Source organism: Mugil cephalus, chromosome 17 (assembly GCF_022458985.1).
Source record: "Mugil cephalus isolate CIBA_MC_2020 chromosome 17, CIBA_Mcephalus_1.1, whole genome shotgun sequence".
Lineage (NCBI taxonomy): Eukaryota > Metazoa > Chordata > Actinopteri > Mugiliformes > Mugilidae > Mugil > Mugil cephalus.
This window is the reverse complement of record NC_061786.1, coordinates 2,666,222-2,690,696: the sequence shown is the minus strand read 5'-3', so window position 1 is coordinate 2,690,696 and position 24,475 is coordinate 2,666,222. Positions and strand designations below refer to the sequence as shown.

Genomic DNA, 24,475 nt, shown 5'->3' with positions numbered 1-24,475 from the left:
TTCTCAACACTTCAGCGCTGGAGCACACCCGGACTCACAATGAAATCTGTGTGTTCAAGGTGAAATCATATACATGTGGATGTGGCTTCCATGATTTTTATTTGCATTTTTTTTTTTATTGATGAATGCAAATAAGTGAATTGTTTACCTCTTTAAGTAGCCTGAAGAACTCCCTCTTGATAACTCTTACGCAGTGATCTTTTACACTGTAATTTCCTCTTGATTTTTTCTGATGCATGAAGTGAAACTAACAAATATGTTTTTCCTGGAATCCAGACATCCATTATCTTGCACACTGACAAAGGCAGAGCTATTTTTGGATGTTATACTGCAAGAGTTGCCCTTCCTGAACCATATAACACCCCAAAAACAAAAAATATCTCCGCAAATCTTGGTCTTTGTTTAAAATCAGGGGACTTCTTCAGCGTGCATTAACACCATAATTAGCAAAAGCCTGTGCTGTCCTAGTTATGTAAGACGGCTCTTTTTGTCTTTTGAAATTGGATTACCGCAGGAGGAAGAATTTATTTCCAGAAATGGGGGGTTGGGGGCAGTTTTTATCCCAGTGGCTCTACCATACAGTCCCTGGCACAAAGCTTCTCTTCCCTTTTGAGCTCATGCACAGTGCTTATACACCCCAATAAACATGATTAGCATGGCAGACAGTAAATATGCAAATGACAGGAGAGATGTGGAGGGAATGTTTATGCTGTGAGCCTTCCATCTAACACAAACTCCCCACCCTACCCACCGTATGAAAACCATGATGAGCTTTATTGAGATGAGGTCCCTGTTAAAGCTACCTTAGCTGTTTTCTTTCATAAAAGAAATCCATCCATGTAATTGGAGCTTTGAAAGCAAAAGGGTGCTTCTACCATCGATGTCGGTACTGCTTTCAATGCACACAGACGAAGGCAGCCGCAGTGACGCATGGCCACGTGTAGAACGCACCCACTCTGAATGACTTCTTCCCACCTGGACCTCTACCTGAATTTAGTTTTCTGAGTGAATTCACATTCTTTCTCCTGCATTATTACATTAAGGCGGTTACATTGGTAAAGGAAGAACTAAGAGAATCAGACATGTCAATGCTCCAATGCTGGTCTGATTTATGAATAAACTATGAAACTGATTTTAATAAAAAAAAAAAAAGAAAGAAAAAAAAACACATATTGCACTGGTATGTTTGTATTGTAAGTTCTTAGATGCTGCCAGCACATAATATAATGTCAAAATATACAATATCCATGTAATAAGCTCATATTGGGCAGTACAGGTATTAGACAGGGTCTTTTCTAGTCTATGTCCATGTATACTCAGACAGTGTTTGTTGCAAGTTTGCAAGTTTTTAATTCTGTATTTTACAAATGAAGTTGTGCCAATGTTACAAAAGAAAGTCAGTTGTTCGTATCTACAAGAGAAGCCCATTAATGCGTTAACCTCAGTAATTGTGGAGCCAGAAAGGTTGTATCTGAAAGCAGCGAGTTCTGCCAACAGCTTCAAATAAAGTATAAGCCAGGTAGAAAGGAATTAAAAATCAGTCTGCTTTCCCTCAGTTCACCTACTGTAATTTACTCCAGTTCACTTCACCGGCAACACACAGAACATGCATTAGTCTCTGTCCTATGTGTATGTGTTAGTAAATAAAAACATATGTGGATGCGTGTAATGAAGCCATGGACATGGACAAAAAAAAAAAAAACTGCCTATGTGACCCAGACCAGGCTGCACCATGCAAAGTCAACCATGTTCGCCCTGAAGACTATCAGTTCTCCAGGGAGAGAGGCCATCGAGCAGCATTATCGACATTATAGACGCCTCAGCCTGGAGATAGGCTTCCCATCGACCCCCTGATTAATTACTATCTGCAGGCAGCAGCACAGTGAGAGAGAGAGGGAGGGAGAGAGAGAGGGAGAGAGGGAGACAGGAGGTACAGAGAGAAGTGAGAGAAGGAGGTGTAGAAAATGGGGAAAAGGGAGAAAGAGTGAAAGTGGAAGGGGATAAAGGATTGGCGAGGGAGAGAGGAGGGAGGGTACACCTTGTACTATCTATGAATATCAGCTAAAGGCTACTCAGTAATCTTCCAGGTGGAATATTATTTATTGATATATAGGTAGGCAAGAACCCTTATCTTAGCTGCAACCACCCTCTAACACACAGCCAAGGACAAAATGAAATTCACACATTACTGAGGTGGAACCAACTTTCAAAGACAAGTAGAGGACACTGAAATGCCCACCCTTGAATTTCCAAACAGGTTACACTTTTCACTAATTGTGAAGGTAAGAATGTAATAGAATTTAAGTGCAGAAAAAAAAACAAAAAAAAACATGTGGGTCATTCATTCTAACCTGTGTGTGCATGGCTAACTAACTATCGGAACTGGAGCTGGGGACAAGCAGCCAGAGTGGCAAACATTAATGAACTCCATTTCCCTTTGGGCCACACTCCTCATCCCCCCTGAGAGAGTGCGTTGCACCTTGAGTAACATAAGTCAATAAGCTCTTACCAGACTAATATGAGGACTTCATTCAGGCCAATGCTCAACACTGCTTGAATAGTCAGTAACAAAGCTATTTTTGGTTGAAATTGGTAGCATGCTTCAGCTTGGTATGTAGAGTGTCCACATACATGATTTGAATTCTCAAAAAAGAAGCTAAATTCTTTTTCTTTAGTCACTTTCTATATCTTTTTTTTTTTTTTTTTTTTTTTTTTTTTACAAACCAAGTATCGTCATTAAGCTCCAGAGGAAAATGTGAGTGAAGTCTGAACCAGGCTAATTGTCACTTTGACAGCACTTTCATCAGCCAGCACAAAAAAAAGTGGCTTCCCGGTGGTCTAAAACATTTCTCAACCATGACCAGAATGTACACATTTGGCTGGATGGCAATCAAACTATTTCACATCAAAATCAAAACATCATAGCACCAAACTGCTACAAATATACCAGTAGTGACAACGTTTGGCTTTAAGCAGTGTAGGTGACCACACTGTTGCTGATACCAATCTTCATGCCCCGCTGCACTAAGCCTGTAAAACAACTGCAGCAGTTAGGTTGATAGTTAGACAGCTAGAGCCTCCACCACTGGGCGAGAGGCGGGGGCAGACCGTTTCTATTTGGTTCTAAAAAGGTTTTCATTCACTAATACTGATTTCTGCTACTTTTTAAGGAAGGGATTTTAAATTACCCTAAGCTTTCAATGACACATGTATTTTTAAGTAATAGTAATAGCTCCGAAAAAAAAATGTTGAAAACTTTTCGACTGACAAAGAAAACAATCAAATCTGAAATTAAGTTGTATTGTACTTTCCACCCACTCCACTCACCCAACAAGAACTCTGGGGCTGTGGGCGTAGAAAGAGAAAAATAGTGCAAGACTTGCACTGAATGAGTAATAAATTGATAATTGACTATCATGCTAAATATCATAAAGTACAGGAGATAAAAACAGAAATGTTTAGCTCATCCCTTAGTGTCATTAAAAAACAGAGAAACTCTTATTTAATATTTGATATGGGGGAATTGTATTGTTCTGTGCTGGTTGCTTTGTTCTGCTGTTGTCATCTTCTGTAAGAGTGGGGACCTCCAAAGAAAGAGAGAGAGAACGAGAACATCTCACTCGGAGGCAGAATTAAAGAGAAGGACAGATCTTAAGGCTGGAGAAACAGAAAGAAAACAAAGGAAAGAATGAAAAATGGAGGAAAGAAAGACAGAACAACAGAAAAAAAGAAACCAAGAAAAAAGAAAGAGAGAGCACAGAGAGAAAGAAAGTGACAGCTGATCCAGGAACTGCCTCTGCTTTGCCACTGACACAAGTGCATATGTGTGTGTGTTTGTAACTCTGGCTATTGTCCGCATGTCTGTGCATTTGCGTTCATGTTGGTCTGGTGTGTGTGTGTTTCAGTGAAGTGCATGTTTGCAATCTCACTGACCTGAAAAGCTCTGTTAATGCTGGATCCACAGGCACTGAGAGAAACAGAGAGAGAATGATTATGAAACAAGACTGGCTTGAGCATGCTACATTCACAGGCTCTTTGTATAAAACATAAAAAGCAACCTGCTGAATAGTTCATCACTGTGACTTATGATCTGCGTAGGTTTCACGAATTGTATTACCAGTGAAATTCTATAAGTTAGTAAAAGGCTGGAACTTGTTTGTGAACAACTCAACTATAATTCTTAGGAAACTGGTATATTTATTGAAAAAGTAATTTGTGTATGCTGTAATATATTACCTTTATCTGGAATACTTTACATTGTGAACAGCTTTTAGTGAATCTCTTTGTGTATTAGCTAATAATAGTTAAAAAGATGTGAAGTAGAAGATGGGTTAAGTCTGTCAGCTGTATACACACAGCTGTTTTGTAAAATAAATATGTTAATATAGTTTTCCACAAATTTTAACTTATATAACAGATTATTAACAGGATTGTTTTAAAAGCAATTTGAAATGAAAAATTGAATGTAATAAAAAAATATTGAAATATATGCAGATGTCACACCAATGAGGCTTTGTTTAATTCTTCATATATAAATGATCAGAGTTTACAGCGTGCTTTGTTAATTGAATTAAATTGAACACCCCTAAGGCTCTTAAGGCCATCCAGTTTCACACTACGAGTCAGTCCTGGGGATTCACGTTTCTCCATGTCAATATTCTCTAATTTCAACATGACTGTGGAGAGGTCTCGCTGATCCTCTTGATACTGAATGGTACTGAATGATAAATGGTACATTTTGCACCAAAACCTAGTGTTCATGGCACATGCACTACATGATACTGTAGTTTAAAAGAGTCGTCTAATGCAAAGGGAATATTAAAAGAGTGAATGACGGGGTGATTCCAGACGCAGCCGAGACAAATCCACCGACACATCATTGATGTACTTGAATAACTTTACTCAAATGAGTGAAGTGTGAACACCGCCTTCATTCCAGGACTGACAAAGTGCTTGATCCACATGGTGTAGGAACAATGGTCATCATTTTTTCGTTGTTTGGTCAAAGACATTAGATACTTTCTAAAGTCAGAGGTGATAAAAAATGTATCAAAAGAACCTTTGATGGGCACGTCTTCTTAGATGGTTCAGACCTGTGACCTGTGACACAATCATCAAGATTATGACCAGTCTTTCAGTCACTGATTCAGCCTACCAGAACTAAAACATGATCAGTGATTTACAAATTTTGATTAAGTTCCATAATTAGTTTTTAACTCACAGTTTTAATTAATTTTGTTACAAAACTGTGGTTAGTGTGATAGATATTTTTTTTTGAACAAAGTGGATTTTGTGATTCCTGTTTCAGCAAGATATGTAAAAAGAGAAGCATGGGAGCAGAGAGCAGTGAGAAAAGGCAGCTAGAGTGTGACAGCTTGGGATGTGTGCAGTGGTGTGTGTACACCGTGTGTGCGCGCTGTGTGTCTGTGCGTGTGTGTGTGTTTGTGTTGGGGGAGTGAAGGTCACCCTGAATGGCAGTGCCGCCCGTGTGTGTGCGTGTGTCTATCCGTGCAGATACCTTTGGAGCGTGTGCGATGGCGCTTATCGTCTGCATCCACCTCCATCTGCAAGAAAAGGCACAAACAAGCTGTTAAACACACAACAGACAACGCCGCAAAAATGATCTCTAATTTGGATACATGCTCTTGCAGGTTCAACGTACTTTCCCTCCCGCTTGTCAAACATTTCAATTCACACCCGACTTTGTCAATGACTGACAGCATTTGTGTAAATGAATAAAGACATTTAAACACTAAGGAATATTTAGATTCTTGTTATCTTAAATCATGACTGAGTAAATGAGGCCTATAAAATCTCTTTGCCAACCCATCTGTCCTGCTGAATTTACAGGAATGCATTTACACAAAATGCCTCAAGGATATCTCGCAAATCAATATCTTATGTGTCAGTGCTTATGCAGAGGTCGCGTAATTATTCAAATTAAATGCAACATTTGTGAAGACATGTTGTCAAGACAGGTAAATTGATTAATAACTTTGTGACACAATTTCAATTCCAAAAATTATTGTGAAAATGTTAATAATAATCATAATAATAATCAACTGTTTATTCCATATTGTCATAATGTTGCTGTTTTATATATTTTTTGAGCAGTCTCTCCATCCATCTGTACCAAACATAAATGTGTTAATTCTGCAGATTTACTGAATGAGAATGGTATCCTCCTCAGTATTCAGGCTTTTCATATTCCAGAGTAAGCATTACCCTGCCACCTCTCTTTCATGTTTGTCAGACGTTCATATCCCTCTAGACATAGGTTTAGCCCCTCAACAGCACGTCGTAAATTGTTGAGCAGTATGAACACTTCTGAACGTTGTTCTGTTATTTTCAGAGGCCCCTAAATATTCATGGTTGCTGGGTTTGGACTACTATGTGGGCTGTGCCCCTGTCTGAATGTCTCTTTTTATTAAACATGATTTATTAACACTATACGTACTTTACTGTAGAGCTCCTCAGCCCTAATGGTGTGTTTCTTTATGAATGCCCATAAATGTTTCAACAGGAGAAAAATAAAATGATGAAACGCAAAGATACCTTGTAAATCTTCTTAGTGTAGTAAGGATGGGCCAAATATTTTGGCAAGGGTGAAGGTATTTTACTCTACACACTGCATGTACTTAATACAGCATGTTTACTGTCTATATATATATAGTACTGTGCAAAAATTTAAACTAATGTAAACTAATAATGCTTTCAAAATGCTTTTCACCAAAATACAGTGAATGAACAGAGGAGAAATTTCAGCATCAATTCTTCTAGGTACTTGTGCACAGCTTTTGAAGGAACTCGGCTGGCAGGTTGTTCCAAACATCTTGGAGAACTAACCACAGATCTTCTGTGGATGTAGTTTTGCTCAAATCCTTCTGTCTCTTCATTTAATATCAGACACAGTGGATGATGCTGAGATCAGGGCTCTGTGGGGGCCATGCCATCACTTCCAGGACTTCTTGTTCTTCTTTACACTGAAGATGGTTCTTAATGATCTAACTTGTATGTTTGTGGACCAATCATACTCCTCCCTGATGGTATTACATTATGTATGACTATCTATCTATATTTATCAGCATTGAGGACACCATTAATCCTAACCAAATCTCCAACTCCATTTGCAGAAATGCAGTCCCAAACTTGCAGGAACCTCCTCCATGCTTCACAGTTGCCTGCAGACACTCATTATTGTAGCTCTCTCCAGCCCTTCAGTGAACAAACTGCCTTCTGCTACAGACAAATATTTCAAATTTGGACTCATCAGTCCAGAGCACCTGCTGCCATTTTTCTGTACCCCAGTTCCTATGATTCCGCGCATAGTTGAGTCTCTTGGCCTTGTTTCCATGTCAGAGGGATGGATTTTTGGCTGCAGCTCTGCAACCCTTTCATGAAGACCACTTCTGGCCAGACTTCTCTAGACAATAGATGGGTGTACCTGGCCAGTTCTGAGGCGATGACACTGCTGGACATCTTCCGATTTTGAAGGGAAATAAGCTTAATGTGTTTTTCATCTGTCCAAACACTGCGTCTATGATCCTCAGCATTGCCCATTTCTTTGTGCTTTTTCAAAAGAGCTTGAACAGCACATCTTGAAACACCAGTCTGCTTTGAAATATTTGTCTGGGAGACACCGTGCTGATGTAGTATAACTACTTTGTGTCTTGTTGCTGTGCTCAGTCTTACCTGTCTTCCACAACCTCATCTTGGTAGCAGAGTTTAAGCCTCCTAAACAGGTGTTTGTGTTGCACTTAATGACTGTGTTTCAACCTACATGTGACATTGATGAGCGTTAGCACCTGTTTGGTATAATTAGTTGATCATACACCTGACTACAATAATGCAAAATCCCTGACTTTTTGCAAGTGTAGCAAAAAGAACTGATGTTGGTTTGAAAGCAAAGGGCAATAACACCAAATATTGATGTGACTAACTTTTTAGTTTAGTTTAAAAATACACAGTTATTATTTGCATTTTTGAAAGCATTCTTATTATTATATACCTGCAAAAAACAGGCAAAGTAGTGTGTGTGTGTGTGTGTGTGTGTGTGTGTGTGTGTGTGTGTGTGTGTGTGTGTGTGTGTGTGCAGGTGATGAAGGGTAGAAAGACCCACTGCCGGTTCAAAGTAAAGTCCGCTCAGGTATATGTGTATATATACATACATACATATGAGGATGTGTTAACACTAAAACATTTTTATGAAAAGAATTGCGATGAGCAACCCAGAGGTTAATGCTGCCTTGTGCATATGAAAATACTGAAAATACTGGCTATTGGTTTTAAAATGGAACGACTGAAATGAGGAAACATGAAAAACGTCTTAACCTGACTGCAAAATTTCCTTTCCTGTGCTTAAAAAAACAACAAACAACAGTTGCAGACTAAACTATTTTGTTAAAGTTCATGCATACCAACAGTGCCTATCTGCATCTGTCAGACTCTTCTGTGGGCCCTGGTTTTAACTGAGACCTGCATCAGTGCTGAACTCAGCAGAATAAAACAGTATCTGCAGCAACGGTTAAAAATCCTACGTTCAAGGCTCCTTGTGAGAGTTGGATCGAGGAAGCACACACGCCTCTGCAATTTGCCATATGTTGGAGAGCCCTTCATATTGTGTCTGGCTTTTTTCTCTCTCAGCACCCCATGGGAAAATGTCATGTCTGTAATGAAGGTTAGACTGCTTATTGAGGATTAGGAGGAGGCCCGCTCCTCCTGTCTCTGTCTCAATTAGACCCTGGATCAATGGCATTATATGTCCAGATGAATAACCACAGTCATGTTGAGCAAACCTCCAAAAGTTTAGATTGCCAAGTTAAGAAAACATATAATAATAATAATTAGGGATGTCAAAACTAACGCGTTAACACATCTGAATCCATCACCATGATTAAACTGATTAAAAATCGCAATTAACCTATCTATCTACCAATCTATCTATCTACCTATCTATCTATCTATCTATCTATCTATCTATCTATCTATCTATCTATCTATCTATCTATCTATCTATCTATCTATCTATCTATCTATCTATCTATTACTAGATCCTACATGTGTCATTCAGCTTGATGTATGTATCTATGACAGAAGTTTGTTTATCTTGTTTCTCCTGTTCTTCTTTTCTCTCTATCTTCTCTGTTTCTACCCGGCTGGCCTTAGACAGATGGATCCCTCCATATGATCTGGGTTCTGCTCAAGGTTTCTTCCTGTTAAAAGGGAGTTTTTCCTGCCACTGTCGCCCTCAGGCTTGCTCTGGAGGTTGCAGGCTGGTTTTTGTAAAGCGTCTTGAGACGATTTGTATTGTTATTGGCGCTATATAAATAAAACTGAATTGGTACTGAATGATGGAACTGAAAACTTGAATTGAATTGAATCTGCAGCGCAGAATGACGTTCAACATTTCCGGCACTGCATTGTGAGCAGTTACCCTAAATGTGCAGTTGATCCAGTAATGACAGGGTGCAGGACCAAGCTACAAAGATGGCCCTCTCCATGGGAAATTTGAGTACAAAAAAACAAGGAACAACAGTCAAACAGTCTATTGACATGAAGCATTATACACACTCCTGCACTTCCATCTTTAAATACCAGATTAACGTGAAGCATACGTTTGTCAGGGATTCTGCTAGGGCTTCGGCTAACACGTCGCCCAGCTTGAGACAAACCACCACCACGGAACACTGGGGCCTCAGAAAGTCTGCTCTCAGACTGCAACCACTGTTCCATGTGAGAGACTGTTCTCAGTTGCAGGTGACATTGTAAATAAGAAGCAGTCAGCTCTCCTCTCGGTCAGCAAGTTAGTTTGTCTTAGCAGCTGCTGAAAGAGGAGGAACAGGGCCACATTAATGTGGAGAAATGTTTAATGTTTAAAAAGCTCAGAGCTTCTTACTGTTGGTGAAAAAGCATAAAAATGTGAGAAGAAAAAAAAAGTGTTTCGCCGCACACAACAGATGCACATGTAAAAATGTTTGCTTTATTGTGACAACGCGTTTCGCCTCACGGTTTCATCAGGTTACAAACCATCTCAACAGGTGTTTAAGAAATATGTGTTAACAATCAACAAAATAAGTAGTAACTGTTATTGGGTGATTTAGAGCCGGTCACAATGGAAAAAACAATTCACACCATATCAATATATATCAAAGGGTGCGACCAATTACAAAACAAGTGCAAAAATACAAATGCAAATAGACGTACACAATTGAATCTCAATATATTTACCTTTCCCTACTTCTTATCCATCCCTGAGGGAAATGGGTTTGTTTAAAAAAGAGACAAAAAGTAGTTTCAAGTTGTTTTGTTGAATCTGCTGAAGTTGTTTAATAAACACATTAAGTACATATTTCCTTCTTTCTTGAGTTTGTTAATGCCAAATGAAACGCAATTATTATCAATTAAAAATGAATGATATTTAATGATGATTAATAGAAATTAATCCACCGCAACCCTGTGATTAATTACAAAATTCAAATGGTTTGTCTGCACTAAAATTCTGCATATTGTCCATAAAATTCATCAGAATTTTCCACCCCCTCTAGATTTGTTGAACTTGATATTTTTTTCACATACTGTGAATAATGTCCAGATATGGCTTCATTTCTGTCAATAACAGACATGATAACAAACTCAAACCGTCATTTTGTTGTAAACCATTCAAGTCAACAACGCTCAGTCAACATGTGTGCCGCTGTCGCTGTTACTCTTCTGTCTGTCAACACCCAAACCCAAGCCCACCCAAACCACAGATCTTTGCTGGAGCATAGTTAGCTGCCAGTGGAAGGGTTTCTGACAAACTTTGGGTCACAAAATATTTGTAGGTGGTGAAGTTGTTCGAAAACCTTTGACATTCAATTTCAAAAAGACACGATGATCATACAGCATTTTAATGACAATATATAATCAGATATTTCTAATTTGTTCAACATTTGTTCAAACTGGCTTCACTAAAGGAAGCTTAGAATGGATATAAGATATTGATCATTTATATATTTTCACTTTTCAGTATAACGGCTACAACATAATGGGCACTTGTTCTGCATAGTTATTTACCATGCAGTTAATATACAGTATGTCACACTATTTTTTATCTATTTGTTAAAATTCCTAAATACGAGGTCACTGGTTGCACATTAGTATGTGCACAAGCACTGTTCTCACTCAGTTCCACGTTGTTGCTAATTGCTTTGATGATTGGATTGAGAGAATTAGGTGTAAGATAAAAGCACAGTGTGAGTCTTGAGTGGCATTTGCAGGATGTAAAGAACAGCTGGCTTTATGAGCACCATCAGGGGGCAAGATAGATGAGACGGTGTTTCCACGGTAGTCAGAGTTTATACAGCAGTTACTAATATGATATAATACGGTAACTACAACCTAATAAAATAACTATCATAACGTTAACGATAATAACGTTCCACTACAAAAAATGCAGTGCAAACGTCATATTTGGGACACTCAGACAACGGATTTCACTCAGTGTTTCATATCACACAAGACACTTAAAATGCACAAGCCAATTTATGTAAAAATCCTGCTGTACTTCCTATTCTGATCTATCATTCATTGCCTCTGAAGAAGGTCTTTACATGTTTTGTAATTTGCTGCCATGAATTTAAATCCATATAACCATATTATGTAGTCTAAATGTTCTATCTGCTTTCAGAAAATGGGGGGTCTGAGATGAAGCAGTTGCATGATATTAAGGATGCATCCTATTTCACGTGTGCATAGTTTAAGCCCTTATCACTCAAGTATTTAATTCTGCATTTACAGAATTGGTATGGATTCTCTCCAGTAGATGGAATAGATGTCCTCTGTCCAAAACTGCATTTACTGAATGGGCTGCAGATTGAAGCTCAACTTTTCATTCAGTACACATGCAGGAAACAGCAGCTGTTCAAATGCCACATGCATTTGTGTTCGTATTGATCACAGAGTCTGCATCAATACAAATATAGAAACGTAAATTCTCAACCTTGAAAATGAAAGTGCCTGTTATTAGTGTGTGTCTTTATTGTTATACAGGACACGAAGAGCCAGACAAATTGAATGAAAGAGCAAAAGGCTTTTCACTTATAGAGCAGAAAAAATATCGGGACATTACTGTGAACGGAACATGATAAGAAATGCAGTGATTATTGTAATATGCACTGAGACGTGGAACAAGCGTTTAGTGCACGAGTGTGTGTTCATTACTTTGGTGGTGGTGATGGGGGGATGGAGGTGCTCAGACATCTGTCACAACAATTCACATCGTTATCAGTTTCCCTTTGTTTTCACCTTGAAGTTTTGAGAGAGTGCGTTTCAGGCACATGGCGCTCAACCCCTCCCTCTGTCACACACAAACACACACACACACACACACACACACACACACACACACACACACACACACACCAACACACACACAAAGTCGCATTGGTATTCTGTACAGTGTACCAGTGGGGAGCCAAAGAAAGTGCGTTGGCATTATCGAATTTCACTCCAAATAGGTATTTACACCATGCATTATCTAGTGACAGTAAACATGTGTGCCAAACCGATGCTAAGTGCATCTGAATTAGTGTGAAGGGCTGTGGAGATAGCATCTGAGTGGGCGCTGAGCGGGCAACAGAGAGACAGCCAGAGTGAGAAAGAGAGCGAGAGTGATAGAGACAGACAGACTAAAATCTGGGGACGAGTTTGGAAAATGGCTTTGGTGGGTGACAGCAGCTGCGCGAAACTCTAACATGGTTAGAGTGAGAAAAGCTGCGATCTGAATACAATAAAACAATTTATCAGCTGCGCCAGTGATGACAGTTACAGTGAAGGATTTGGACGGACATACTGTATAGAACGTAAATGACTCAAATATAGCTTTGAATGCTTTTGTTCCTTCACCAAATCTTGAATCTATCCGCCCGTGTTTCCCAGCACGTATCCAAAGTATTTCAGTTAAAAATGCAATCACCGAGTACACAGCATAGTCAGTTGTATTGCTACTGGAAATAAACAGGTGTCTGGAGTCTTTAGAAACCGGTTTGTATTGGCTCACATGGTGTAACACAGTTTCTAAAATTGAAATCATCCAGAAAAAGGCCAGCAGTAAAGTACAAATCATATTTAATGGATCAAAAATAGATTTTGTGATGGCAAGCATGCAGATAAATGGAGTCTTGGAAAACTTTTATTTCAGCCTAATAGGCTTAATTAAATTTAAGAAAATACTTCATTCTGACCAAACATCTACCGTGTATTCGAAATCGGTCAAACAGGTACTTTTGTGAATTAAAGTCTCTCCTGTCATTTCAACATGTAAAATTAGGTTTCATTTTTTTTTCTCTTGCCTCTTCTATAAATTTATCAATTGACTATTTGTTTTGTCTCAACTTTTTGTATCTTGTAGCAGGTCGAGCTCCTTCTTTTGGTTTTGTTAAATTTTTTCCATTTTGTTAAAGCAATTTGTGGCGCAGTTGTGATATTGGTGTGTACTGTTTTATTTTGTGACAAAATTATCCTTATATTTAATAATCTGTATAATCTAAATCAATATAAACACAAGGAGGCGTGATGAAACAAAGTTTACCTGCAGTGGTTCGGGCTTGAGACAGCTCTTTGGTCCAGACCTCTGCTTCCACCGTGACCTACTGACGTTCGGCTGGAGAGGAACGGCTCACCACGTCTCCTCCAAACTCATTTTCTACACAGAGGAAGGAAGAACATGCATCATTAAAACCATTTCCAGAACAATCATATTCACACACAGCCGTGGCAGGATCTGAAATTTTCTCTTCTCCTTTGACTCCTGGCTCATGAATAGTCATATAGCATCAACTATGCAGCACACACCAAAGCGAATGCTGATTTCCGCCATAACGACGGCCGCTTGTCGTGTGCGATAGGCTTGGCAACATGGGGTAATTAGCTAGATCTATCATCTGCTGCAGGAAGTGGGGACAAATATAGCTAATGATCCGTGCCTGCCTCCATGATTTCTCTCCTTAGCTCTCCATCCTCCGCTGAGCTAGAGGAGCGGAGGAAAGAGGAGGGAGAGTGCACGAAGGTGGCAGAGGAGTAAGTGAGGGGGTCGGTGTCCCACGCTGTCGAAAAGAAGAGCTGGAGGTGTGAGCGAACATGTGCACTCAAACACTGCCTGTGTGCTCTGCCTGTCGCTCCTTTCCATCCGGTGCTGCTAATTGCAAGAATGTATAGGACAGAACAGATGAGGCGCTGATGGTGTATAGGGACCATCACAAAGAATGAGGGCCCCCATAGGGAGCCCACCAGACGGGCCATAACACAGACACACACACCACAGTTGTTGCCTACCTATCTCAAAGCAGCTTAAATCAAAACAATGGCTGCTCCCTCAGGACAAACACAACACATACAGTCAGTCCTCGGTGCTCCTGTTGTGTGTTATATAAAAAGCGTAGTGGTGCTCACGTTCCTGAGCGGACTTTACTTTGAACAGGCAGGGGGTCTTTCTACCCTTCATCACCTGCACACACACACACACACACACACACACAGGCACACGCGCACACACACACACACACGCGCACACACACACACACACCTCTGCTTTCCACTTTTTGGTATACTTTCTTTGTAGTGTGAATAATAAGCACGGAAACAGTGTGAGCAGGTTGTAAGGGGATAGCACAAACAACTTTGAAAACGGCTATTAACGGGAAACCCTAATGTGAAACAATGGGACGCTCAAACTCTATTTTCATTTTATGACTACGGCCCTGCTGTCTTTTGTTTTATGTAAACTGCATCAAAAGGTTGGTTTGTATTTGATTACAGCCACTGGGGCATCCCAAAAACATTTTTCTCTCACATGAAATTGCAATAAAACAAAGTCAAAGTGAATTTTAGTCATAGGTAGCCGCTACCCCCTCAACATAAGACTGTATAATTTCAGATGAAATAGTGGCTGACAAGGTAGAAAGAACTCACACTTGTTTCCCTACTGCGTTTGACAAAATGGGATACAAGTTTTAGGAATGATTTCTGGAAATTTGGTATTTTGACATAATGCCTCCAACCCTTAAAATACAAGTAATTCCTAAACACACGCATGCGTGCGCACACGCGCACACACACACACACACACACACACACACGTCCCCTTGGTCTTCATAATCAGAGTGTAAGTGATGGGTCTGTCCTCTGATGAAGGTCTTCATGTGGAGGCTGATGACAAATCACAGCTCTCTGACTCTTCATCAGGACACAGCCCACATTTTCCTTGTACACGTGTATGTGAGTGTCAGAAAAGAAAAGGAGGTGAGAAAAACAAGACAGTGAGAGAAAGACAAAAAGAAAAGGAGAACGGTATAACTAGACAACAGAAACGATGCACCAGTATCACCATGTGTTTATGGTGCTCAGGGTATTCCAGTTATGTGGGCACCGTAGCAGTCTGCAAGTTTCAGCACCAAGGACAGTGACAGGCAGCAAAAGAGGAAATGGCCTTCAAGTATAATGGGAACACATACACACACATACACAGTTGTAGGGTTGTGGTTAGAAGAGAAGCACATAAGAACAGTTCTTGGTCACATATTCTTCCTCAACAGCAAAGGTAACGGGCGAGAATAGCTTGTGTATATGCTGTACATGTGTGTCTAAATGTATATGTATTAAATTGTGTATCTCTCACTGTGTGTGTGTGTGTGTGTGTGTGTGTGTGTGTGTGTGTGTGTGTGTGTGTGTGTGTGTGTGTGTGTGTGTGTGCGTGCGTGTGTGTGTGTGTGTGTGCGCGTGTGTGGCAGTGTGATTCTTCTCCCAGTCTATTCCTTGGAGAAAAAGAAAGGGCCGTTCCTGCCCCTTTCTCGGCTCCTATATCTATCAAAGACAGGGTACACACTGCAAATAGCCCAGGTAGACTGGCTCCTCTGGCACACACAAACTGTAATGAAGCCCTATTGTATGGCTATGTACACTGCAGTATGGGAAGTGGGCTGTGATGTCGGCGTCACGGTCCACATTTGCTATGACATAAACACATTACACATGACAGGCGTTTTCGACAGACACACAAACAGATAAAAACTCGCACCTATCGTATCCAGAAACATACGTGGCATATGGCACATGAGGACAAGAGGGCACACACAAATAAGCACATAATACGGCCGAGACACATGCTTTATTCATATGATGTGCATACGTACACACACACACACACACACACGCACGTAGGCACGCACACACACACTACAATCTCCTTCTCCCAGGCTGAGAGTGACTGGGGCTGCCTGACCTACATTCTAGCAGATATGTATACAGGCAGAGAGGAGATGAAATCTCTGTCCCTATTGCTCTCTCTCTCTCTGTTCCATATCCTGTGTTCTTTTCGGTGTCTGTTCATTGCCTTTTGGACACACACTCCTATCCACACATGCACACAGTTGAGGTGAAGAAGCAGCTATGATTTCTTGGCCTCAATGTCCTCGTGCTGCAGATGAAACAGGATTTGTCAGAGTGTAGCTTTGTGTGTTTGATGGATACCAGGCAAGAGTGACAGCAGGGTCGCCGTATAAAATGAAAAGATCCTTCGAGTCATCTGTTGCTATTTATTTAAGTAAATAACATATTTACATCCTCAAATGTGCTGCATGCCAAGCTACTGCCCAGAAGTTAGCTCCTGAAATGAACAAATGGAGAGGGCAGTGATGGGGTGCAAACAGAAAACAAGAGCACTTGGTTATGAGAACTGAAATGAATATGTATGTTTCTGTACAAATATGTGATATCAGATAACAGGGTCAGATGACACCTTGTCTCTTTTGCTCTTACCCCTATTCTGTGGAAATCAATCCCACTCCTGGACTGCCAACACAAACTAAAATAAAAGCTGCAGTACACATATCACTTCTAATCCTGCTTCCAACCGTTTTACTCAAACTCTTATGTGTCCTAACGTAGCGGGAGTCCGCTTTGTTCGTCCAGCTGTGCAGAGGCCACCATCTACCACCATGATTCATTGCTGCATTTTAAATTTTGCTTTGTTTTTTTAGGGGACATTCCATTCAGAGGGCCTATGCAGGAGACCTCTCTGTGGCCAAGACAGCACAGAGGTTAGTGATTCAAAAAGCTCTCAGTATAAAAAAGACCTTATCCTCTATATCCCTCAACTAAACCACCAAAACCCTCTAAATCCCAGCGAGGCATTACGCTGACCACACTGTCAAAACAGTGACACAGCCGAAAACCATCGGAAGAAATCCCATGACCCTGCAACCAGACGTCTTTAATATTAAAGTTTTTTCTTTTTCTTTTTTTTTCTTGGCAGGTACAGCGAAAGCACAAAAGAAGGAAGGTGTACAATTTTAGAAATAGTATTGTAATGTTTATGTGTGTTTACTATAGAAATCTTTAAATAGCTAACCAAGAAGGAAGGAACAGCACCTAGCTGTGCGTCATTTGTTTTTCTCAAAATGGTTTATTTTTACAATTTAAAAAAAAAAAAAAAAAATTTCAATTGGCATACTAATCAACATTCATCAACATCCAGAGAGGCACGATGTAGTCTTGAACGTGCATACTCCCAGTCGGTTCAACTGAGGTATGATACTAACGCGCTATGGGACCAAAAAAGAGCTAACTGGCAAAATGTGGAATCAGGAGATACCAGGGGCATCCTTGAAAGGATGTGGAATGTTGAATTTGTCAATTAATTACTTGTGACTTAATTATATATATACAGTTATAGGTATCAGTCTATAACTATTATATATATTATACTGATAATAGTGATTTTGCTGTCCATCGTAACATTCCACCTTATAACAAAATATCTGTCAGCAGTAGGAAAGCAGCTAAATCTGTTAATAAAATAGACAACATAAAGTCACAGTGGATCAGTGGTTAGCATCTAACAGCAAGAAGCCCCGGGTTTGAACCCACCGGCCGGTGAGGCCTTTCTGTGTGGAGTTTGCATGTTCTCCCTGTGTCTGTGTAGGTTCTCCACGTGTTCTCCAGCTCCCTCGCATCGTCCAAAGACACGCGTGTTCGTTTCGTGCCTGTATGCTACGTATTGCAGGCATGCTTTTCATTTCACACTGAACAAATTGAATGTGTTGTTGCAATCAGTTGTTTGGAGACATGCAAGAAATGTAGCCATTAGTTGAGAGAAGGATGGGATCGCAGTCAGTTGACTGTACCCACTAATCTTATTGAGGGCTGCGGGGCCGGAGCCAGCTCACACTGGGCACACAGACAGAGCTAACAACAGCGTCACCTATATTAAATCAGCACATATCTTTATTTTCTTTTTATTTTTGGCGATCTCTTGTTCCAGCAGCTAAAAATAACGAATCTGCCTGTTGGTCTGAATCTCTCCCTGAAAATATCTCTGGACGCAGCAGTGTTGTCTGAGGCACAGAGGTTCAAGGGTGAGAGAAGCTGTCAGACAGTGAAGTGGACTGACTCTTTATGACTTTCCTGCTCCTATCAAAGAGGAAGAGTGAGCCAAGGTAAAAGCAGTTTTCTGACCCACTTTTCCCTTCAAGGACGTGAGAGATGGAACTGACCACGTGCCTGACGTGCTGGGTTCCACTGCGCTCGCAAACACAAACACACACACCGTGCGGCATACAGCAGCATCCACGCGGGCAGCCTGGATAAGCCTACTCATGAAAGTACAATTAAATAAAGAAGTATATAAAATGCACACAGGAACACACGCGCCGCACTCATTATTAGCTTACCCCTCCCAATAAGACTCACATCCACACACACACACGCGCAGCTAAAAGTGTACTCCCCCATTCTCTTTCTCAAGGGAGGTGCCTTTTCTGTAAGGGCAGAGAATGGGGGAAATAACATCGGGTGAACAGCCGCCGCAATTACCCACAGTGGGGTAATCACCAGCACAATGCACTATGGGTTGGCTGCCTGGGAGAGAGAGTGAAATACTCAGGTGAGGAAAGAAGCCAGACAGCAATCAGCCCAGCAGGAAGAGGAAGAGAGGCAGAGACAGAGAGAGGGAAAGTGAGAGAGGGAGGAGAGCAAAGGGCCATTCCTTTAATTTCCAAGGGAGAGCCAGGGCCTTAATTACTTGATGAGTCTCCATCTCTCTCCGCTCTCTCTCTGTAAAAAAGGTGTGTATGTGTGTGTGTTGGAGAGAGGGGGAGACAGAGAGTGTGTACATATGGCCCATTATCAGACAGGGAAGACTCCAATCACCTCTCAGCGCAGATAGCAAGTGAGGAGAACAACATTGCAGCGAGGGCGAGGAAGAGTGGAGGGGTGGAGGGGTGGAGGGGGGGTGAGGGGTGAGACAGAGCGAGAAGGAGAGGTGATTTACGCCTTTAGAAGTGTTAACACCATCTCTCATCCCCAGCAGCTATAGAACACCAAGGTCGAGGAGTGAGACAGCCAAGACTTGAAATAGCCACAGGAAAACACAGAGCTGTGCCGCACCTCTGCCTATAGAAAGAAAGCGACACTATTCATGCTCCCTGTTCCACATGACGCCACAAAGGAGCGTTCCTGCTCCACTGTGTGTCGAGCGGTCGGGGCTCTACAGCGAGAACATTTTTCTTGTATATGTAAATGACAATTTGAAAGCGATCAGTTGCGTCACTAAATAAATATTCACAAAGAAATGCTCAACACTTCCAATTTAAGAGCAAAATATAGAACATCGACATGGGAAGCTTCATTTTTCAGCCAACGCTAAGCGTTCCTTTGCTTGTTACGATCCCGAAGCGTCTCATCACTGAATGAGCTGTAGCTCATTCAGCTGTTTTTGCGATTAACAACACAATACTGACATTTGCCCAGGTTCGTCCTCATGTTTTATTGTTTCGTGTTTTTGACTCAGAATCTATCTTCTCTTTTTCTGAAACATTACCTAAAGCTGAATAAAAAATACTACACTAGTGATTAGGTACAACAAACAGACACACAGTTGCGTATCGTAAAGATGCTTTATGTTTGGTTGTTTTAGACAACAACTGATCTCAATATGCTCCGGGTGGAACATTCTACTTTTGGAAAATAAATTCTCTGATGGACACAGTATATAGGGCATCGCTGTTAACAACCTCAAACACTTCTTCTGGCATTTTAATTCGGTTTTCTATTATGTGTTGTTATCGGCCAACATACACGCTGTTATTGGGCTCCGGTTCAGATTGGATGAAGCGCTATCAAACCCCACACCCACTTGCAAGGCTTCAAAAGAATTAACAGGCTGTCTGTGGGCAGCAATCTGATCTGTTCATTGTTAGGTCCCGACTACATCTTATATTTTAGAATTCTTCAGCGATCAATCTTTCTTGCAGTTTATTTTTAAGGTCACTTTGTCCTTGTGTCCAACGCCCAGCAGTGTGTTTAACATTAAAAAGTGAACAAATTCTTCCCAAAAATTTCACATTTTTGATTGCAATTGACTAGACTGATCAATAGCAACATCTCCTCAGTCATCACTCATTGTTCCACTTGTCCTCAGAAATTTCACTATAAGCAGATCTGAATGTTTTGCTGGCAAACGATATTAGATCCTGGGCCTTTGGGTAGTGAACTGATACCCCTGTATGTGGCCGTCTGTCAATGAAGGCTGAACGCTTATTTACAGAGAGAGCATATATGATCTTTCCTCATCAGACAGACGGAGGCATCGGTGCAAGTTTGCAGGATCTGTGCAGCAAAATGGGTGGCAAAATGTCTTTGAAGGTTAGCTGTCTTTCATCACATCACAAGTGAATTTAACCCTAAGCTTCGCTAAACTGCTGCTGTGTTGAAAAGCTTTGCCCCGGCTAATGAAACAGCTCCTTTTGTGTTGCTGTTGATGGTGTTTTCCAGCATTCAGTCAGTGTCGTATTGTCCTTCTCTTTTTCATATCACATCTTCCTTATGAACTGATAAGGAACGGCACAGTTTGTGCGCATATTTATACTGGATGTGTGTGCATGCATGCATTTTGTGTTACTGATAACATGCTGCAGTTTGTGTGCATGTAAAGGCATGCTTATTAATGTCCTGGCCTGGATGCAGTGTTCAGACACTGGCGTTCATTTTGTACTGGTGTGTGACTATGTGCATGTGTGTGTCTGATTATGTCTAAATGCACTGATGATCTCTATTGTTCTCTACTTTATGTTTTTCTCCTCAAATTCCCCTCTTTCCTTTCCCATCTCTATCATTTTTCCAACCCCCCCCCCACCTCCTCCCCACACACACACACACACACACACACACACACACACTTCCACCCTCTCTTCATTCTTCCCAGCCACCCACCTCCCCCTTTGACTGCCAGTGTCTACCCAGAATACCAATGATGCAGTCTGCAGATAGATAGATAGGGCTGTCTGTCACATGACCCTATATGTCCTGAGGCTTTACCCCAGGATGACAGCAGGCGTAGCACGTGCACACACACACACACACACACACACACACAAAGGTACCCCCAGCATGGTATGCTGTATCTCAGCATAAGCACTGAAGCATGGTAGTCAGGCAAATACAAACGCGCACACACACACAAACATTCACATTCCGAGGTGTATACACACACTCAGGCAAGCTAATGGGCATACACACACTGAATCACCGCAGGGGAGCGAGCCAGAAAGAGAGAGAAGGAGAACGAGATAGAACACCCTGCCACAGCGCACATGCTGTCTCTCTCTCTCGCTCTCCCTCAGTCACACACACAGTCCTGCGGGCACGAAATAAAAACACTGAATATCCCCCCAATTCCATCCATCTCAAACACACACGCATACATATCTACCTCTGGGAAGGCACCCCACCCCTGTTTCTCACACAAACACATTCGTCACTGACAAGGCTCTACACAGTCACTGGGTATCCTGTGGCACCAAAAATAGCAGCCTAATAGAAGAGAATGGAAAACGTCCCCTCATTCTCTACTCAAATAGGGTCTATATTTCCAGTGTGGGAGTCAAAGGCGTTGGACGACATGAGACAGAATTTGTTTCGATTTGAATGAATCACACAGTAATTTAAAACAGCTCCCGAAAGACAGAGATCCTTCACAGAGGCATGCACACAAACACACCTGCAAACTATGCCCTCTTCACTACTTTAAGGCCCGTCTGCAAGTTCACGCTGCCACTGTACACATTTTACAAAGAAAGTAACAGAGTCTTTGAAAAGAGATTTACTTCCTTTAATTGAATCGTTGTTTCTTGATGGTGTTATTCTTCTCATGCGTTTGGTTTTCGTTGTTTCGATTCAGTGAGAGGACGTGATGATCGCAGCCTTTGGCGACACAAACTGGGCGGGGAAGCTGAACCAACGGGATGACTGATACAGATGATTGACACCATTGACACTATACTTTAGCTCCTACCACCGTGTTCACCCTGCTGACAGCAGGCTTGGAGAGTAAGGTGAATCAGGTGAAGTATTTTCATGCTCCGTCCATACGCTACTAATATTTTTATGTTCTGTTCCTTTAATTCAAAAATGTTTGGGGTGAGAATTAGAGAAGAGAGTTACTTAGGCAACCACAACCTGGAATATCACCTAGCAACCAACTCTCATTAACAAAGGTAAGAGAAATGAGGGAACTGCTTTATACGTGGATGGGACTTTAACTTCCAAACTTAGTAGAGGGCTACATACGGTCCTTAAAATGACTGCATGAAACAAAACACAAAACCACAAACTGCACAGTCGTCCAGACGCATATTATCGGTTTTGGTAATTAACATGTGAATGCTTGAGTTATAGTCAAAATGATCACAGTAAGCTAAACTTTTAACCCCAGTTAATCCTAGAGTCAAAGCAAACTTTCTCTCTCCTCGATTGAAGATATATCGCATGCGCTCATGACAAAAGTACCTGCGAAGGACACCAATGTGTATGGTTGAATTAAAACGTTTTCAGACGATGGCTAATACCGAGCTGATGTTAACTGGCTGCGTAGTCAGACAGCGAATAAATGAACACAACACCCACAAAGCAATATTTATTGGATTTGGAGATTCTAAGTAACACACCGGTCTTTGTCCCAGTTAAGAGAGAACATAGTGACTGAACCTTGACGAGTGTAATTGAAAAACATATACCAAATCTAAGAAAAGAAACAGGTGCTTAATGTGGCACTTGTAAATGAATTTGATTGTGAGATCTTGCCAGAGTTGTATCAGCGACATCAAGTCACAAGCTCATTTCAATAATTATCAGCTTGGCACTCAGTGTGCCAAACACACATGCCCACACTGAAATACAAGCTGAAAAAACAATCATCTGCAAACACAAATTGTGTGTATATGTAAACGTACAAGCAGAGATGCAGTGTATGAATGGCTGGGTGTTTGTATGTTCACATGTTTGTGTGTGTGTGTGTATGTGTGTGTGTTTGGGCTCTTCCATTCTTTTCTTTCGTTCGTTCTTCTTTTAACACCTGTAGTGAAATATGTATATGTGCATTTCTGGATCCTTGTCAGAAAACTTGTTATGTTGATATCACACTGTGTATTGCAGCTACATCAAGGTGACAGCTCGAAAAAAGGTGGGATGTTTTTATGCAAATGACTGCGAGAATGAATAGAGCTAAAGCACTCAGCCTGGCTGTGCAGGTATGTAAGGAATGTTCGGGGTTTTGGGGTAGGTTACGTCTCTGCACGCGCCTGTGTGATTGTGTGTTTGGGTGTGAGCGTTTGTGTCTGTGCTGGGGGGGGGGGGGGCGGGCACAAGTGCATGTGTGAGTGGGCTCAGGTGGATTGCGAACTCGGCAGATGGACATTTGGAGCAGCTTTGCACCCTGCAGCAAAACACACACATGCATGCACACGCGCACACATTCACACTCCCACGCGCGGCTGTAACATTAACCTTGTGTAACTCTAGCCGAGAGAAAGCCATAAAAAAACATCCTCAGCACCTCAAATCACATATCGACATACTGATCCAATATTTCAACTGTCCAAACACGGGGTAAGTCAAAACGACCATAATATTCTAACATTTCGTCTGCGTCCTGAAAACACCTACACAGGCTTTTTAGCGGGCCAGAGACTCTTCCTTTAGCATTAAAGCATTTTCAACTGGCGCTTCTGGAAACGTGAGCAGGAAACATTATATGACACACACCAGGAACGTCTATGCAAGTTTTGTTTTGGAAAATTAAACCTTTTCCACTTTCCCATTTCTGTTTAGCTGTAATTGCTGTTCTGTGAAATATTTCGTTTTTCTGAAATGAAAATGTAGCTTTTTATTGACTGAGTACTGCATATAATGTTGCGGATCCAGAAAGTTAAAAGCTAAATTCTTTAATTAGAAAAGCAGATGAATGCACGATGATCCAGTACAGTTTATACTGTATGTCCATACTATTACCAAACAAGAAGCATAATGAGTCACATGGTCTGTATCCTCAAAGCCTGGGGTACAAGTAGAGGCCCGTGTGGAAGACAGTGCTGTCAGAATGTCCTTCACAGGACAAGAGAGGAGGGGAGAGGAGTTTTCCTATATTCCTACACTTAAGAGCTGC

At 41.2% G+C, this 24,475-nt stretch overlaps 1 protein-coding gene across 10 annotated transcripts in view; it reads right to left on the bottom strand.

Annotated features, from left to right (window-relative positions):
• The window catches only part of myt1lb (myelin transcription factor 1-like, b), an 86,245-nt gene that overhangs the window by 45,650 nt on the left and 16,120 nt on the right, over window positions 1-24,475 (bottom strand). For 9 of the 10 annotated variants that reach the window (XM_047611511.1, XM_047611510.1, XM_047611512.1 and 6 more), the window contains exons 2-4: window positions 13,571-13,684; window positions 5,519-5,564; window positions 3,934-3,967 (exon numbers count right to left, since the gene is read on the bottom strand). In XM_047611511.1, coding sequence (XP_047467467.1) covers window positions 3,934-3,967; window positions 5,519-5,564 — 80 coding nt within the window. In that variant the 5' untranslated portion in view covers window positions 13,571-13,684. The remainder of the gene's footprint in view (window positions 1-3,933; window positions 3,968-5,518; window positions 5,565-13,570; window positions 13,685-24,475) is intronic. The other variant, XM_047611519.1, reaches the window with a different exon arrangement.